The sequence below is a fragment of the Clinocottus analis genome, unplaced genomic scaffold, assembly GCF_023055335.1.
Source record: "Clinocottus analis isolate CAN_PGR_092001 unplaced genomic scaffold, fCliAna1.0.p SCAF_25, whole genome shotgun sequence".
NCBI lineage: Eukaryota > Metazoa > Chordata > Actinopteri > Perciformes > Cottidae > Clinocottus > Clinocottus analis.
In genome coordinates, this window is record NW_027175987.1 from 876402 (window position 1) to 896138 (window position 19737).

The following is a 19737-nucleotide window of genomic DNA, read 5'->3' on the forward strand; positions in this document are numbered from 1 at the left end:
ACACACACATAAAGCACTGCATCTCCTCTCTAATGCAAGGACACGGCGTGCGACGTGAGTCTGTCACATATCCGCCGTTTGTCGTGACACATCCTGCGGAATAGCCGGGAAGTCAACCTGTGAAAAATGAGCCTGTCCGTAGTGTTTGTGCGATACCCTGCTGGCTCCCACTGCTCAAGATGATGAAACCTCGATGCAACTTCAGAGAGGATAGGGGGGTGAAAAAAAGGAAGAAAAAAAAGAAAAAAGATCCAGACGAAATAGGAGATTACAGAGGGAGATTTGCTTGAACGAGCAGGTAGCAAAAACAAAAAGAGGCCTCCTTACTTTTATACATCGTAAAAGGAAAAAAGAAAGAAAAGAAGACGAAATAACAACAGTTGGCACTTTGACAAATGGGTGGGTCATAACATATATGGTACACGCCTGAAAGGCAGCTGCAAGACGCTTCATGAGTGGAATTGAAATTGGATGCTCCCTGTCCTCTCTCATTCAATGCATTTTAAAAGGACCCTCCTTTGGAAAGTGTTTCCAATTATGCCAGGAACATCAAAGTGCCCATTTTGAGCCGAATCTCACTGCGTGATGGTCTCTCTAAAAGGGCCCGCTCCGTGGCAAAGCATCCAAGCTCGTTGAAGTACGGCTCCCCCGAGGACCACCTCTCAATCTGGAAACCCTCGCCCTGATTGGACGGGAAGCCCAGGTTGTCACGGAAACCCTCCGGCAGGCCATATCCCCACAATCTGGCGCCTGAGTAAAGACCCCCCCCCCCCCACCCACCCACCACCACCACCACCACCACCCTCCCTGCGAGAGGTGGTCCAGATAGGGTAAACAATCACATCCCGTATACACAGAGCATACGCTGAGATTTATGCTAATGCCACGGTAAATATGCTGTACATCACACGCCCAAACCTCCCACGACTGAGCAATATCATACAGTAATCTACATATCCATATGGATTTGCTTTTCTTCTTCTTTACCTATATTTCCCTCTCCTTCTCCTTCTCCTCCTCTCCCTGCCTCAGCATTTAAGTCATGAGGAGGCTGACAGTCCGGCAGTGACCGGGGGAATAGCCCGGGTCCAGTGAGAGCTCTTGTGTCTTTTGCGCTGCTTTCCTTTTTTTTTGAAGCCCCCCCCCCCCCCCCCCTTCCCGCCCACGATTGCTTGTTTCCCGCAGAGCTGTGATGAATTAGACTGCAGCTTCAGCCCATTCTCCTACCAGGACCCAGGAGACCGCCGCTTCCTATTCTGAGGGCGAGAAGACAGCGAAGTCTGCTCGGGCCACACGCACTCCACTGTACCGCCAGATAATGCACCCTCTCCATCACCAGGCAAATTCATTTTTTGTCCTTTTCTTCCCAAGGCTTAGCAGTGCGGTGTGCGTGTCGCAGTTGTGGCGACAGCAGGAGTAGCGGCGGTAGTGGGAGCCTTTAACACGCGGTGTAACGTAAAGTCTGGGGTCAGCAGGTTGGACATGACGTCAGAGGTAAAAAAAATTTTTTAAAAAGAGACCACGCAACGAAAGTAACGCAGACTCCAGTCCAGGTATCGTGCTGAAAAATGTCCCGGCAGGGAATAAGCGTAAAGACCGCAAGTGCATTGATAATGTAGAGCGGCTACTTGGGAACATTCACCCGCAGTAACTAAACTGAACTGAATGGTATTAAACACTACAGCGGCTGGGTTCTATTTATTATTATCTTCATGTATTGGCTCACAAAATGGGGTTTTTCGACAATGAGCATCAACCACGGCCAATAAAACAACGGTTACACGAGAAAGCCCTGGATGCAGCCTCGTCGTCCTCTTCATCCTCGCCGTCGCAATGACCCAATATCCGACAGGAGCACAACCCGGAGAATGTTTCCCTCTGTTGAAACGGCTGGAAGTATTTCCTACTATCCTAACAAGACATTTTCATTTTATACCTCAGTGGACATATAGTTCTTGCATTGTGGGAAATTGTATTCATAGTCTGCTTACACAATGCACACATCAGAGTGTGTGTGTGTGTGAGTGTGTTGGCCTGTAATAATGACACGTTGTTCACCCCACTCTGCCACGGCACAGAAAGATGACATATTCTATACGGCTCGCTCTTAACTATCACTTCTTCACTCTTATTACCACAAGAAAGGGGCCCGCGCTGCAAAAAAAACAACACAGTATGAATATGTGCATGTCACATACAGTATATTTATGTTATCCAGGCAGGATTACATTCATATTCTCGCAGGCCGCTTCTTAAGAGAAAACTGTTGATTCGCTCCGAGCCCGCGATCCCTCCGAAGAAAGAAGTCTTCACACGCGACAGAGGCATTTATTATGCTAATTATGCATTCAAATCAACGAGCAATGCTATACCCACGCTGCAGAGTGCAGTCATTACCAGCACGAGGACCGTCTTTCGCTGGAGCAAGTAATAAGCACTCAAAACAGATGCTTTCATCTAACTGATTTAAAATGTGATGCATTTAGACTCAAAGAGAAAATGTCTGTCTGCTCCTAAAAGTATGAATAATAAATATTTTTCAGAGGCCAGTTGGTATACCGTGAAAAAAAACAACCGATGTGACTTTGAATACGGCCTCCGTGGAAGCGGAGCCGCCTCGCATACGTATTTACACGCATTTTAAAAGATTTTAAATTGACGCGTCGTCTGTTTTGTGTTCAAAGTGTGACTCTTATCAATAAAGTCATTGACAACTGAGTGTGGGATGTATAGAGCCGTTCCGCTTCTTATCAATCAGATTCTTTCAATGACTCAGCAGCTCCTACACGAAAATACAATTTTCCGTTTTGGTTGCTATTTCACATAAAAGATCTATATTTGTCTGGTGGGCTGCCAGGCCTCCGTCAATTACCCCCAACCCACACGGTCCTGATGACGCAGATTAGATGATTCATGATTCACTTTGATTTTTGTGCTTATTTAGTTGCGAAGATTCCACACAGCGGAGACGTGTTAAAAGATTTTACGTCGAGTTTTCAGGGACTTAAAAAGTTTTAATTAAACACTTGCTGCTCCCATAACAAAGACTAATGATGTGCACTATATCTGTACTCTGAAATTTGGGGGATTTCTGCTTGGGTAGAGTAGGATTAGGGCCTTAATTAATGTATTAAAATGTCCTCCTGTTTGTCATCTCCGCTGATGACCTTGTTAATGTTTGTGAGAATGCGGATGATGCAACTCTGTACAGCCATTCGGGGCGGGGGTTGGGGGGTCGATACAGCATAGTATCGCGATATTTTGCATGCCGATATTGTATCGATACACATCGATCTTTTATTTAATCAGTTCTAAACGTTTAGGTCCTAGAATAATAAAATCAAGTTCTTTTTTTGTTGACAAAGTTTTCCTTCGGGGCCAATTTGCAGTTGAATACATCGCAATACTCAATGTATCGCGATAATATCGTATCGGAACTTAAGTATCGTGACGATATTGTATCGTGGGACCTCTGGTGATTCCCACCCCTAACAGCCATATATATATATATATATATACATGTATAGCCATATCTGGTTGAGTGCAGAAGTGGAAGCTAGCCTCAACAAATGAATAAATGACAATGTTCCTGTAAAGCACGGGTCTGCAGTATCATTTGCACCAAATCCGGTGTTCCTCTCGTGCGTCCGAAGGCGTCAAACGTCCGCGTCCATGATGACGCCGCGCTCGAATTCGGCGGGGAAGCTGTGGCGCATCCCGCATCCAGCTGCCTGTGAGTGGGCCGTCTCTGGCTGTGGAGCATCTGCAGTATATTTTGTTTAATATGTACTTGTGCGTGTACATCTTCAGAGGAGAGCGGCGCCACGCAACAGAACATTAAGAGTGACTTTGATTACACACTTCTCACATCCTAACAAAGCATCCTTGACACAATGTGTTCTTCACCACACACACCCAGCAGGATCCGCCGCTCTTTACATTTCTCCCTTCCCCTCCCTCCCTCACCCTCTTCATCTCCCCCTCTCTTTCTCTCTTCCTGTTCTGCTCTGCCGTCCTTTCTCTCTCTCTCTCTCTCTCCGTTGTTTTTGTTTAACTTTTATTCTCTTCTGGCTCAGGGAGCGGCACCTGGTGAACATTATTTTCAAAAAGCATCATCATGCATCATTGTAAGGATACATGCTCTAATCAGCTGAGCCATCTGGCAAACGGCTTATGCACCATCAAGCTTAAATGCTTTGCATCTGTTGATCAAACGGATGTCTCATTGTTTGCGGAGTAACACCCTTAACCTCTGAGCCTCTTTGTTTTACGTGCGGCTCGCTGTCGCAAACACGATTTTGCGCGCGTCGCAGAGGTTACACTGATCGTTTAAACACCAGATTAATGTCACGCATTTACCTGAAGATCAGGCCGGATTTACATCTGTACGGCTGCGATGGGAGCGTCGTGTTAATGCAGGGAGGTACAAGACGAGGTTTGCAATTGGCAACTGCTCTCGTTTGGGACGAGAAGGGGACATTAACCTTTTCTTCTTTATGTGCTTTGGCACAATTGTTGCAGTTGGCGAATGTAAAAAAAAAATAAAAAAAAAGGTATAGATTTGTTTTTAAATCTAATTTACTTGAGGATGCAACTTAATGCATAAATTACACCTCTGTCGAGGAAGAGAAGCACTCTGCTCCCAGACCCTAAAACAGATTCAGATATTACAATGAATAATTCCACTGACGCGTGGCAGACATCCTACAGTCTCTAGTGTCAGAGTCTCTTGGCCTACTTATACAGACAGCCTTGCCAGTAATGTTGTATTCCTTCAATGAACTCTAAATAAGTCATAGCCACAAGTGTGAAAAGGGAGAGAGAAAATAGCTGCGTATACCAAAGCAGCAAGCCACACTAGCACTCCTGCTGCTGCTGGCAGCCACGCTCAAATTAATGAATGAAGAAAGGGGAAATCAAACATTTCATATTTATGACAGTCCTTGAGAATTGACGAAAGCCATGCTTTCTCTCAAGGATTAATAGTATATGACGTTCAATAATGAAAAGTAATCAGCCCGACAGTAGCTGACACAGAAGCATGTCCAAAAGCAGATAAATGGCACCACTTCACACGTCACGTGTTCTCAGTCCTTTCCTGTCGTTGTATCACGAGCAAAAACATGTTTTTGCTTTGCCCAAGCCAAGTCGTTAGCTCCTGGCATTGCCAATTGCTCAAAAAAAAAAGAAGAAAAAAAGATTGCCTTACATTTCCCGAAAACAGGAGCAGTTTTGTTGAGCTTTTAAAGGAGTATCTAACAAAATACGACAATATTTCCTTTAGACTGAGGCACAGATCTTGGTTTTTCGAGAGGCGACAGTTCAAAAGAGACACGAGAACAGCACAAACAATACAAACAGACTGGAGGACAAAGACTCCGATGTGCACACACACACACACACACACACACACACACACACTGCCTCTTGCAATGCAGTTGCGCAATCTTTCATCAGCACTATAGTGTGGCAAAATATAGGTATGCATGCACAACACAAAGATCTGAATTGCCCACACTGTCAAAAGCTTCGCCCATCAAAATAAGAGGCTTCTCAGCAAGACTGAGCTCCACTTTTAATCACGGTCTCTGATTGATTGCGCCCGCCCAAAAGTGCACACTTTGCACTGAAAACATCACGGTGAAAATTTGACAAATGGATCCCCCGGCTCTGGATATATTGAACCGCGTTGAAAGGGATCGCGGATGCACTGTAACGCGCCGCCGTGCGCCGCGCGCCGCCGTCACACTTTTCCGTGCATGCGTTGGTCTGGCCGGAGGCGGAGACATGCGTGTTTAAAAGGTTAATGAGGGTCCTGCGGCATTGATTCCCACACCTGGTCGACTGTTGCGCAGTAACTAAAGCAGAACACAACAGGGTTTGTCCAATAAAGCTGTCTTTCCTTTGTGTCTCCAGATGGAGTGAACACTCGTCCAACTTCAGGGAACTTCAGTGCAGAGAGAATTTGATGGAGTGCAGCAACTTTATAGTAAGGATTCCTATGATGGCTTTAAAGATGATCTACAATCGGCCTCGTCGCACAGATGGCGGCTCTCTCTCTCTCTCTCGTTGTCTCTCGCAGTGATTGGTTTAAAGTTACCAAAGTCATCACCTTAAAAACTCAATACTGCAGTGTTGACAAAGTAGGTGAGCGGAGCGCTACAAAGACTCGGATACTGTATTATTTATTTGGGCTCGTGCTTTTTGTTTAGTGGAGAATCTTGAAGTTTCCCTCTGTCTCAAGGAAAATGAAGCACTGCTGAATAAGCAAATGTTATGCAGTGGGTAGGTATTTCAAAGTCCTTCCCTTTCCTCTGTAATGCATCTGCATCCGAGGTGTTTGTTATGGAAAACAAAAACCGACTGCATGCACATCATGCACGAGTGCTTCAAAGCACAAGGTCAAAATACTACGGGGAAATTAGCGCCTTATCTGTGAACTTACTTATTGATATTCCCTTATTCTGCTGCGATTATTCCCACATATTTTTCCGCATTCACAAACAACATAAAAATGCAAATTCCAATTGACTGTGTTTTTCATCTTAGCCTCCCTTTCTCTCCAGCGGAATCATTTTTGAATACCAGTAAGCAGGCAATCGTCCTTTCGGCCTTGCTGCAGCGCTAGTTTTTATTCTCACACACGCAAATAAAAATAGTCTTACAGACATGATGAAAAAGAGAAAAAAAAAGTGACCTGTAAGGACATCGCTGGCATGTACAAATACAAACCCACGCAAATCCGGCACACAAGAAGAGTAAGACATAAACACGAGCATACAAGAGAACCTGCTGGTAGCATCACCTCCCCGCCCTTGATCCACAAACACACACATATATTTATACACAAACACACACACACACACACACACTTGTGAGAGAAAAGGGAAGTGCTCACCCAGGGCTTGATGAAAGTCACCCGACACCTGGGTCATGGTGGTTTGTGGGAGGCTGTTGATGTTGAGCGCCCCCATCTGGTGGATCTGCGTGGCGGGGAAAGCCACGCTGGGCGTGAGGTAACCTCCGTGGCTTGCTGCCATGATGGCTGCCTGCTGCTGCATGAGCTAAAGAAGAGGGACACGGAGAGATGGGTGGAGGAAGAGAAGGGTTGGATGGGGGGGGGGGGTGAGTGAGAGAGAGAGAGAGAGAGAGAAAGAGAGAGAGAGAGAACAGGGCGCGAGAGAGGTGAGAGGAGGACAGATGGTAATGAAAAATATAGTAAGTTGGGAAGAAGTCAGCCAGAGACAGGAGAGAGGAACGTAGTGAAGGTAGAACAGAGGGAGGATGTATGTTGAGGTTGATGGATGGATAGTGCATGGGAAGTACAGAGAAAGTAGAGCGGAATAAAAGAAAGGGGAGAAAAAAGAAGCCTGTCAACCTATGTTTAGTGAGTCTGTCTATCCTCCCAGCAGGAAGCCTGTCACCAGCTGCAGGAACGATTTAATAGCTGTCTGTTGGGCTCATACAAATCAAGACATTGACATGTGGACATTATCTCCGCGCTCAGGGAACAGGCAAAGTTTGCAGGAGAGTTGCGATGCTTTTTCCTGACGATCGTCAAACTTCACAGCACTCTGTTCGGCTGTGTCGAAACGCGTTGGAACTTCATCAGGACCATTTGTTTTGAGAAGTGGCGTTCAGAGACGAAGACTTCGCCGAACTACACCGTGTACTTTTCTGTTTTGAGGAGTCGCTGAATCCCCCCCCAAAAAAAACCCAGAGTCATGAAAACGAGATCATCAAAGCGGGCGTCGCACTCGGATTCCAGACCACGCTAGTAATGCGGCGTGTTAGTCAGAGAATTGGAAAAAAAGGCAGTTGATTTTCACCCATTGGACAATCCGAGATGAAATCAATAGCCCTTCATTCACTCTGCATTTCTACTGAGCATGAAGTGGGAGCTGAAACTATTTTCCATCAAATGCTACCCACAGAGTGTTTATTCATGCTCACATGCACCAATGCCCCGTACTGCGCTCACTCACACACACACACACACACACACACACACACACACGCACACACACGACATGCATGAAGGGCGATAGAGACTATTTGAGTTTCTACACTCGGCTTGAATTCTCCCCATGCTAACCTACACGCTGAATGCCTAATTCAGAAGAAAATCCATCGTTGTACAAATTGTACTTTTCCTGGTTGTGGAACCCGGTGCATTTGCGTCGGGAAGCGACACTCTTTTGCTGGTGACGCGGCCCTGTGTGGTGAAGAAAGGGGGTGGGGGGGGGGAGGGGGAAGCTGCCGATGGCCGTGGCCTGAGAATAACTAGTATAAGCAGAAATCAAACTCCTCTGCCGCTGGCACTAATGACGATATTGTGAGACACTGGAGGTACAGAACGCCACTCCGCTGGTATTTGCATGGGGACCCTGCGACGCAAAAGCCAATTATTTTCCCTCAGTGCCCCTGTCAGGTAACCTGAAAGTGGCCTGTCCCGCTGCAGAACGCCCAGCGCCGGCATCTCATCCATTAGCCACATGCCTTGCCACTGCTATCTATTAACTCCTTTTTTTTTTGTTGTTGTCATTTGCATAATTCCAACGTGACAAATGGGAATCATCCATTTCTCTCCAAACAAGATGAATTGAGCCTTTAAAAAGGGGGGTGGGTGGAGGGTTGGGGGGGGGGGGCATAGCTGCAAAAGACAGCAGAGGAACAAGAAACTAAACAAAAGCAATGACACGGAAACAAACAAAGAGGTCTCGAGGATCCGGGGCTCCCTTGCTCCGGCAATGTGGTGACTGCCCCCCCATTAGGACGCGAGCAGCGGTTGGACTTCGGGATGAAGGGTCGGACTGGGCTGGTGTTACCGAATAAATACACTGTCACACCAGTCACTGTACTTTTCTCTGGCTCTGCTCGCTGCTTTCAGCGAGGACTGGGCGACTTAGGGCTGATTCTAATAAGCTTGCAGCCTATTTGTCGAGGGCCGCGTGGCCTGATACAAGACCCAGGCCTGGATGGAGTCATAATGGAGTGGAAGTGAATACTAGCCTCCTCTCCCTATGCATGTTTTAGATAATGCAATCCTTAAAGCCATCCGTCAGACTGTCATGGGTAACAACTCTGGCATTCAATGATGCGTCGTTCCAAATTCTCGTTCTGCAAATTGGAAACCCGAGCATATAATTACGCTGGAATGCAGCGGTTAATACAAACTGGCTCTGAAAGAAGAAGAAAAAAGATAAAGAGCAGAAAGCAGAGTGCTTATGTTGACAGAGATATTCAAAGTTCTTTCATTTTACTTTTCATATGTATATGCTTTTTTTCCCCCCCTCCTTCTTATTCGAAATTACAAAGGCATTATATTCAAAAGCCATTCCCGTTTCTTTATTTATGCACCACCCGGCAGATAGCAAATGTCTCCGCGGCGGAACGAGCAGAACTGAGTCTTCATCTTCACAGACGCAACCTTTTCTGCTTCCTCTTGAAAAGAAAGGATGAGGGAAGAAAAGGCAGACAGAAACAAGGGGGACAAAAGAGAAGCGCGAGAGATGAAAGGGAGCAAAGAAAGTTGCCCGAGCTCCAGCAGCATTCATTTAGTGTCAGACATCTGCTTTTTTATTGCAACCTGATGGCATTACTCTCCCCTGGTGCCAGCAGGCAATCACCTCTTTATCACATGGCAATTATCTCTATAGCGCCGCTCTGTGACTCGCTGACTCTCAGCTCTGTCACATGTGACCCCTTATAGCCCGACCAGCCGGGGATGGAGGGAGGGAGAGACAAAGAGATGCATAGCGGGAGAGAGAGAGAGAGAGAGAGAGAGAGAGAGAGAGAGAGAGAGAGAGAGGGTGAAAAAGGTTGACAAAATGAGAGAGCGAGGGAGACAGTAGGTCAATGAGGTGAACTAAAAGACTGAAGACTGAAGACTGAAGCTCAAGGGCCTCGTTTGTTATCCCCATGCGGGCAGGCTGGATTTCCACAGAAAGATTTGAATAGCCCCCCCCCACCCATCTCTCATCTGACGCACTTTGTTGTGTGTGTGTAGCGCTCGCCCTCACAAGTATAATACAGCGAAACCAGGTCACACAGGAGCGTGTGTGCGTGTGTGTGTGTGCGCGTGTGTGTGTCTGCGTGCAGCCGGCTTTACAGCACAGCTAAATGATGCAGTAATCTGTTCCCATCATTTCTCGTGTGTGCCGTGTTGCTGTTTGAACGCGAGTCCCTCCAACAGGGGGAGATGTTTCCTAATGTGAGTTCACAGTCGTCATCCTCCCTCTCATCCGCCCACACATTGTCACCATCAGCGCCAAGTTAAACCATTTTCTTCTCCTCTCATTTATCTATCTCACACTCAGTCCGATGCATCTTTTAGGGAGGCAAGCAGGGGCACGCCGCCGGAGGCGCCTCCGAATGTAAAACTCCTCCCGTGTCCCTCAACCCTCCATCCCCCCCTCCCCCTGACACAGCATGCAGTCCTCCACCTAAAGAGACCAGGGGAAGCTAAAATGGCTGTCTGCGCGGAGAGACGCGGGCTTGAGTGAAAGTGACTTGAATCAAATCTAATCGTGTACAAATATGATGTTTGTGTCTTGAAGGGGAAATACAAGAGGTAATAAAAGCTGGTTTTTATTACTTGCACTCAGCGATTCATGGGAGAACTATTATCACTCACCGCCGACGCCGGAATGAAACAAGGACTCTCGCTCGCTCGCTCTCCCCGCGCTTGTGTTTTATGAAATCACCTTTTTGCAAATAGGATGTCTCCTGTCAGAGCACACCAGTATCTGTGTCTATCGTGAAAATGGCACATTTCTCATTTTTGGCATATGTTGTCAGTGTTGTACCCCTCCAATTTGTGTTCATAGCCCCCTCCTTCTCCTGGTTTGACTAAAATCCAATTTACTGGCTGTCAGCTCAACTCTATAATCCCATCCACCGCTGTAGTGGAGAGGTAGCTCTTTGAATTCACCATTTACTGTACTCTCTGGTTATAGCTATATATATAGCATCTCGCCCTACGTCTGTATTCTTTGCGGTGCCACCTCCTCTTCTCTTGGCCAGTGTGTATGGAGAGTGGGCGAACATGTAGTGTGTCTTTGGAGATAAAGTCCTTTTTGTGTCACCGCAGGTTTTTTTTTTTTTTTTTCCTTTCCTCGTCTTGGGGGAATATGTGCAGTTTATCTTGCAGTGAAGAAACATTTGTCGTATCACTTCAGCACATTCCTGGTAGCGACGGGGGGGGGGGGGGGGGGGGGAGGGTGAAATCAAGGCTGCACATCATAAACATGCAGCCGGCACCAATGACTGAAATGTAATCATAACCGCTGCGCAAGCAGGACACCCACAATAAAGATAACTAGCATTTCCCTTTTATTCCACATTTTTGCGTACCTAGCAGTCTGAACTTGTATTAAAACTCATGAATAAGTATTTAGCGATGAAAACAAGAGCCTGGCTGATAATCCATTACTGCCTCTTGTGCACTTATTACTCCATCAAAAGTGAACTCCAAGGTTGCGTTTCCTCCGAGTTCCTCCACCAACTTGCTTTCTTTTGCTAAATTCATTTTATGCCGGTGCATGGCACCCACAGATTCATAATACTAATGCAAGGAGAATCTCACCTTCACTAACATCATTCATGCAGTATAATCTTTGTGTCGCGACACCACATACGTGCAATTTATCCTTTTAGATTTAATGGTAATTGATTCTCTCTAATGCTGAAGTATCCTCCGCGCCCTTGTTGCTTTCCCTCGGAACTCAATTTCCTAGCTCCATCCTGCTCTTTGTCATATTATATATGTGTACGAGCGAGAGAGAGAGAGAGAGAGAGAGAGAGAGAGAGAGAGAGAGAGAGAGGGTGAGGACGGCGAAAAGAAAGAACATTTGCCGCGCCGTGCGTGTGCGTGCGTACACTCTTGTGTCCTTCTGTATGAGTCGACACGGGTCTCTGCCACGGTAAATAAGAGTCATGGCCGACCTGAGCGGGGCACAATGGTCTCCCCGCAGACCGCCACTGCCTCCGCCACCCCTTAAACATTTGCATTTCTCCACATTTCCTGGGAAAGGGCTGCATTTCATGAATGGTAATGAAGGTGGGAGTTTTACTGGGGAGAGCACAAGAGATGGCCTCGCAATTACTCTGGGATGGTCAATTTGCACATTTCACACTGGGTCCCATAGCTGTGATGTAAAAAAAAATGAGGGGAATGGATAAGCCCCCCCAAGACCCTGGCTAACGTCAACAATTAAACCTGGCATTTAGAAATAACCACAAAAAAAATAAAATAATAGATGTAACTTTAACATTCAAATAAGTGCAGGAAAAAACAAATGTGTCCCCTCCCTGCTTCTCTGTAAATAAATACTCGGCTGATGTTTATGTGTATTTATGCAGTGTGTTGTGACAGAGGACCAGGTTTTTATCTCTGGGTGGAAAGCTTTTCTTAAATTCATTTCAACCTGCTTCAAGTAGGCTGCGTTTAAGTGTATGCGCACGCACGCACACGTGTGTGTGTGTGTGTGTGCTCCATCTCGGCGGTGAAGAGGAAAGTTTGCGTGCAGATAAGTTGCCAATGGAATATTCTGAGTCAACTGTGGCCCCTGAAGCGTCTCATGGGCCCAGAGGGAGGGACAGGGGGTGGGGGGAGGGAGAGGGGAGCGGCGTGATAGAAGGTAGAGGGGCCGCGTGGTGAGCGGTGCTGTATAGGCTGTCTGAACTCATCAAAGAGCCGTGGGTCTGCTGTACGGTGCCATGCCCTGAGGGGGTTACGGTGGGCGGGGGGAGGGCAGAGGGAAGCTGATGAAGGCTTCGGAGGGTACAAGCTCACTAAATGTGTGTGTGTGTGTGTGTGTGTGTGTGTGTGTGCCTACGTGCCGTGGGTTGTGAAGGCCTGAGCGTGACGGCGTAGCAGCGCTGCTTTAAGAGGGAGGAGTGGACGAAGGAGCGGTGCTGATGGGAGCGACGATCGCTCGGCGGGATAATTCTCCCTCACGACAACGCAGAAACCAAGTCGGGGTTAAAACGCAGGGAAAAAAAAAAAAAAAAGTGTGAATAAAAAGTATCTCTGTGTCCAGAAATGTAAAAGTTATGAACTACGGCTTTCAGCGGCAGACGTATACTGTGTTAATGAGCGGAATGCGTTAGCGCACCGGCAACTAGCGTTAGCGTCTCTATGCTACGCAAGCTACCGAAGGTTTACTGAACGTGTACACATGCTGCCTTCGCTTTTTTTTGAGCGATCGGAACTAGGATCTACAGGATGTTCGCGGTCCTCTGTCTCGATCTCCTGGCGACGTTGGTGGCTCACACTGAAGCAGCCGCCTGCTCCGGATGAAAGTGAAGCGACGAGAGGGAAACGAAGCAGTTAACGCGTGGGCCATGAAACTAAAACCGGGAGCAGGAAGACGCTGGGACACTCCGTAGAGCTGCAGAGTCCAGAGATGACTCATCATCATCGGCGATACCTTTCACAAATGCAAAGCCATTGTAAATATAATAAAAATACATATATATTTGTTTTGATCACGATTCTAGCAGGTTGAAGGACCGTATCGCAACAATCGGACCGTTTCAGATTCAGTGAGTAAACCTGTAAAAATTCATTGATTCATTAATTTAGTCAATTTAAATGTTATGCACCTCTCGCCAGGACAAATTCCCCGTCTGTGTGAACATACTTGGCGATACATGGTTCTGATTCTGACACCATCCATGAGTTGTGTGTGTGTGTGTGTGCTACGTGCGCCTTGTCCGACTCACCGCATGTGCGTAAGAACTATAGGTGCTGAAGGGAAGAGCGATGGCTGGGTTGAAGATGCCAAACTGCCCCACCATCTGCTGCATGCGTCTGATGGTGCGCTCCTTATCTGTGTCGGCAAACTTGACCACCAAGCTGGAGGAGGCACCCTGGGGGGGCAGAGAGAACTGGAAATCAGAAGATAAACAGCATGGAGACTTAACCCGGATTTACAGACAATAGATAATCAACATTTATAGGTAAGGAGTGTGTCTGCGTGTGTGTGTGTGTGTGTGTGTGTGTCTGTCTCTAGAGCCGCTCGTCGGATCACTGTGGGTGCATTGCTGGGGACAGAAGGGAGTGCATTGTCGAATTGGGTGCTATTTGGAGGAGCTACACATTTAATGTCAATACATTTAAGAAAAAAAGAGGCGACGCTATGTTGCAGCAGTGTGAAGTTGTTCGTATGAGCGGTTCTCGAGCGTTCGACCTTTTCTGAACAGGCCTCTTTTTGGACGGGCGCTGCACTCGTGCCCTGAATTTCAGATTTAGCACCTTTAATGCTAACACTTGCTCAGTCAGTCTACAGCTTTGACCCACTTCAGGAGGCGTTTGCATGTGCGGCTGGTAGGATTTACCACGTTTAGAGACAGCCACAAACCCCCCAAAAAAGGCCTTAAAATACAAAAGCACGAAGAATGCTGTTGGTTATTATTTCTGATTTCTTAGCATGCCGTGTTCATTAGCAACAACAACAACAATCGGTGTTAACATCAATATGTAGTGTGCGCCTCTAATTGCATGTCAGAGTTTTTCTTGGTATTCCAGATGCAACATCATTGCACATTTGTAGTTTTGCAGGGAATCGTGCGTTCTCATCGCGTGGCTGGCATACATAAACATGCACCGAAACAGATATATGTGGAGAATAAAAATATTCTACGTATTGAGTGAACAGCTCTGGAGGCGGACGTGTCGACGGAAACCTTCCGTTTTTTTTTTTTTCAATCAGTGTTTAACATGTACAAAGTCACTCGGGGCAGAGCAGCCTCGCTGTGCATGACATAAATACTTTATATTTCCCCCTCCCCACCTCCAGTAGAGTACATATATGTAACCTTGGTGCTCCTCCCCAAAGATAAGGTTAAAAGATCTGCAATGTACAACGATTTGGAATAAGAGCTGCAATTGGCGGTTCCTATTGACCTTGCTGTAAGTGTTCTTCAAAGAAAATGTTGCTTTTTTAGAGCAATTTCTCTCACTCACTCCAGTCCTCTGTTTATCCTCCCTCTTCCTTTCTGCGGCTCTGGCTCGCCATCCCCTAATCAACACTATTACCTCTTTCTGCAGCCCAATAATGAAACAGCAGGTGTGTCTGCCACACACCCTTCATTAAGAATCTTCAAATGATTTAGCACTACAGTTGACCTTTCGTGTGCTCCGCCTCTTCTTCCCTCTACGCCCCGAAACTAGCCGATCGATCCATATAAAAGGCCGAAATATTACTCTGATCTGACAGTGTTGAAAGGTCGCGCGTCAGTCACGATAAGAGGCCCCCTGAAATTGATGCAGGATTGTCAATAACAGTGGTGACTGGTTGCATGGATTGGAGGTTGGGGTGGTTGGGGGTATTTCAAGGGCTAAAGGGGTATTTCTTTTTTGGGGGGTTGGATCTGGGTTAAACCTGGTAGGAGTTGTGTTGGACTGCTTGCATTACTATACCATGCCTCACTATAATTGTATTTTTCCTGGACTTGCATATTCCTCTGAGAGTCTCAGGAGTTCTGCTAATAAAGACGTCTACAGAGATGCTCAAAGACAGACTCTGGACCTTTCGATTGTAGCTTATGGATTTTATCCTCTCTTTCTCCCCACTTTTCTCAATATTACCCCGAGCAGTCTCCTCCTGGCTCGCTCGCTGGTTGAATCACAGGTTTGAAGGATTGTAGGTGAGAGGCCAGTTGGTTAGTTGGATGCCTGACTAAATGGCTGATTGCCTGGTTAGTTGAGTGATTGACTCACCGGCAGGCCGGTTTGGCGAGATGGACGGCTAACTGGCTGACAGACTAATTGTCAGACTGTCAAGCCGGCTGACATCTGTACTCTGTCCAGCTGAGTGACTAATTGTTTTGCTTCTTGCTGTGAGAGCCATCATGTCGCAGTGGAACAACACTTTTCCTGCTCATTAGGAGCTCAGTGTGAGTCTGCAATAACAGCAACAAGAGACAGAACAACATAATGTTTTAGAGATGTACTTTCTGTACTATCACTTTCTTAATTAAAAGCGGAGTTCCCGCGGGCACGACTTTCAAAGTTGTCCGACCGCTGCACTGTTCACGCGACACACAACTCGCCGTCTCGTCTCGGGATCGTCGCGAGCCTTCGAGTCGTCGTCGTGTGGTTCACACACGACGACGACGACTGCGCCCGGCGACTGGGCGTCCCGCAAGGCAGGAAAAGTTCTTCCTGTCCGCCGGGTTTGCGCCCCCAGCCCCGTGTCCTGCGCTCTCATTGGCTGCTGATTGGTGAGCAGAATCGCAGCGCTAAAGTCACGTAGTGTGAACTGCTCCGTCACTTCAAGGTTAACTTCAGGTTTAGGGTTTGTCTGTTGTGTCTGACCAGCTTCTTTTTTTTTTTTTTACTATCTGCATCATTAACTTTATTATGAGGTTTAACTTTGAGAGAGTCCAGGACAGGGCAGCGCAGGACCGGAATACAGAAGAGATGCACTAGTACATATAAATAAGTCCTTCTCACGGTATAAAAGAAGCTATTAAAGGGCTAGCTCGTTTGGTAACAGGAGCTGTGTGTTCCTGCTCTGCTTCTCTAATTTTTAGGTAATTATATAATCTGTTTGAATACTGGAGTCATCCTCCTTTCTTTAGAAAAGCAGACCCGACTGCTTGAACGATAGAAACATGGTTTGTTGTAAATTGGCATGTCTAGCTGTACAAGAGCCTTGTGCCATTCTCTTTCATACGCTTGCATGTATGTCCCACTCTGTGCAAAGCTTCTCTTTTTTTTTTTTCAACGAGGTCTATACGCTGACTTTGCCCTCCCGCCGGTTCTGCAAAGGACCCCTGAATCGTATGGCTTATCGGCTAAGTATCCAATGCCACATTTGTTTATCTCCCAGGTTTTCCCAGTTAGGCCTGTCAGGATATCAGTGAGTAGAATCTGAAGTGTGAAGTAAAAGTCTCATTAAATTTTTAAGCTGCCATGTGTGAGCAGGATCCCCCTGCCAGGCGGCTTCCAGCTGCCTCGAGAGCCACTGAAGGAAGGGGAGTTAAACAGGGAGGATATATATATATATATATATATATATATATATATATATATATATATAAAAAGGCACTACAGAGATTCAGAACCAAAAGGAAAAGCCCGAGCTCGGTGTCGGTCTTAGCTGCACACCCGGCTATACATCCCGTACTTTGTAGACTTCAAACATATGCCGGCTTGCATCAGTGCAGCCAGAAGGAAGCCTGGTCCTGTGTTAGCATATCGCTGTATTAGCTTCAAGCGTCACGTGGCCTTAACGGTGTCCCGGTCTGCATGGGTTAGTGAAACTATGAGTCAGTCTGCGCGAAGCACAAAAACAAAAATTAAGAAAAACATGCCGTCTTCCTGATAAACACGATTTCAGCATCCTTACAGCAGACTCTTTTTTCATCAGTGCCTGCAAACTCAAAACAACCCGCCTCTTTTAATCATAATGTATCGCCACTAAAGCGTCCTGTTTCTCCACAACAAATGGCATCACATTCCTCAGTATTTTAGAAATCATGAGTTATCTATTTTGCCCGCACTGAGTTCTGTATTGCTGCTGCATGTACAGTTGGGTGCTACAGTGCACGGGCTTATAATTTATGTCCCTCGCGTGATACAATTCTATGCTTATTGTGGTGATAATGCATTACCACCCATGGAATCATAAATACACATCCTCTTTGAGCTTGGCTAGTAAAATAATGGATGACTGTAATCTATTAGGTTATTAGAATGTAAATTGCCTGGGTAGAAATACTTGTGGGGGAGATGACAGATCGTAAACAATCAACGTTAACTTAAAAATATAAAGGCAGAACACTGTTTAATGAGTAGCAGCACAAAGATCTATCATCCTTGTGAAATACTGACATTAAAACTCTGCATCTCATTGAATGCACAATGAGATCATTACCGTTTTCTGACATAAAGCAGCATTTATGTACTGCAGGATCTGCTGTTTTTCTCTCTCTTTTTTGCCTTTCCACCTTTAATTTTTATCATTAAAACACTGTGTCTTGTTGAGTATTAAGTCCTAGCACTTGCATGTGTTCTCTGTCTGAAGTAATAGAGAAGATCCGGCAGCTGGGGAATCACATTTGGATTTTTCTTTTTTTTTTTTTAAACCCTCTTTGCTCCTCTCTTCACTCTCAATCATCCAGCTCTGTCTTTTATGCAAACTTTACCTCATTTGCTTTCCTTTGTTCTGCTCTTATCCTTCCATCATCCTGCTCCAGTATTTCTGTGTTAGACCCTGCATGTGTCAGCTGAAACTGCCTCAAACCCGAGCTCAGCTGATGCGGATATGCAGTGAAAAAATCAGCGTGGCCCTACGGACCTGACCTGCAAGCCCCCCCCACCTCCTCAAACACACACACACACACACACACACACGTCTTCTATCCCGGGTCTTACTTCCTACACGGCCCTGCTGAATCCCGGCAATTTGCTTTACAGCTCTGGCGTTTAAATGTTTAATTGAGCCACTCGCATCCAGAACTGTGGCTGCGTGTGTGTGTGTGTGTGCCTGAGTGTGTGTGTGTGTGAAAGCTGAACAAGGCTGAGAAATGGTGGCGGTGTGCATGGGAGGCGGCTGCATGTATGCATGCTTGAAATATGACGGGTTAGGGTGTGATGGCCAAGGTCTTCTATGTGACCTGCCGATGCACTGCTATAATTCACACACTTGCGCTGCCTCGCTATCATCCCTCATGCACTGACATTGTGTTGTAGTTAGCTATCGGCAGATCATTTTTCATTTAGGTACGTACGCGGCAATACGTATGCGCCCGCACATTTCTTGGTAAAGTATATTTTTGCATGCACCGTCTGTCATAAATCTACATGCATATATATATATATATATATATATATATATACTCTCCACATACGTGCACACGCTCCATGCGGATTTCCTCTTTCCTGCACCGACTCACACATACGATACATACAAAATGCCCACTCCCCCTCGACATGAATAACACAAATGTATTCAGCTCGAGTCCTCCGAGCTGGAAAATAAGATCAGTCAGGGAGCCTTTGACCCTAGCCTGTGGCTGTACGAGCCTGTGACAGTGAAACAGAGAGCGGAGCAATATAGGAAGAGTGTGTGTGCGTGTGCGTGTGTGTGTGTGTGTGTGTGTGTGTGTGTGTGTGCTCATGCAAATGCACTAGCCACAAAGTGCTTCTGTTTGTACATGCTTATGTATGCACACACATGCATTCTTGTGTGTGTGTGTGTGTGTGTGTGTGTGTGTGCGCGCACTCATAAACTCTAAGAAGCCAGTGCTCATGCTTTGGGGGATTGGCAGTAGATCTATCAAATGGCTGAAGTTAGTCGCAGTGTTAATATTCACTGCACCCTAAAACGCAGCGAGCGACGCCATTGGCTGGGCTTTCTTCGCGGTCGTCTCTCTGAGGCTCAACAGGCGTGGCCTGGTGGGTGGCAGTCGATATGTGCACGCACGCGCGCACACACACACACACACACACACACACACACACATAACTGCGTCGGGTCGGGGTCGGTCACTACTCTCACAGACTCAGGTCACTTTTGGACAGAAATATGCGGCCTGAGCCTCATTATTATTTGTACATATTAGGGTTAGGAGAAAACATGCTTTATTCTTCGATGCATCGCGATTCTCTCTTGAACGATTATAACTTGATGCAGAAAACTCAATAACGGGCGATTTAAAAGCGAATTCTTAACGTTACCATCGCCTGTAACCACTCTGTGACGCCGTACTGTCCGTTCTTTA

The 19737-nt window shown here is 46.4% G+C and overlaps 1 protein-coding gene across 10 annotated transcripts in view; it reads right to left on the bottom strand.

Annotated features, from left to right (window-relative positions):
• The window catches only part of celf5a (cugbp, Elav-like family member 5a), a 185494-nt gene that overhangs the window by 8160 nt on the left and 157597 nt on the right, over nucleotides 1-19737 (bottom strand). For 5 of the 10 annotated variants that reach the window (XM_068591211.1, XM_068591213.1, XM_068591210.1 and 2 more), the window contains exons 6-7: nucleotides 13729-13893; nucleotides 6899-7064 (exon numbers count right to left, since the gene is read on the bottom strand). In XM_068591211.1, coding sequence (XP_068447312.1) covers nucleotides 6899-7064; nucleotides 13729-13893 — 331 coding nt within the window. The remainder of the gene's footprint in view (nucleotides 1-6898; nucleotides 7065-13728; nucleotides 13894-19737) is intronic. The other 5 variants (XM_068591218.1, XM_068591216.1, XM_068591217.1 and 2 more) reach the window with 2 other exon arrangements.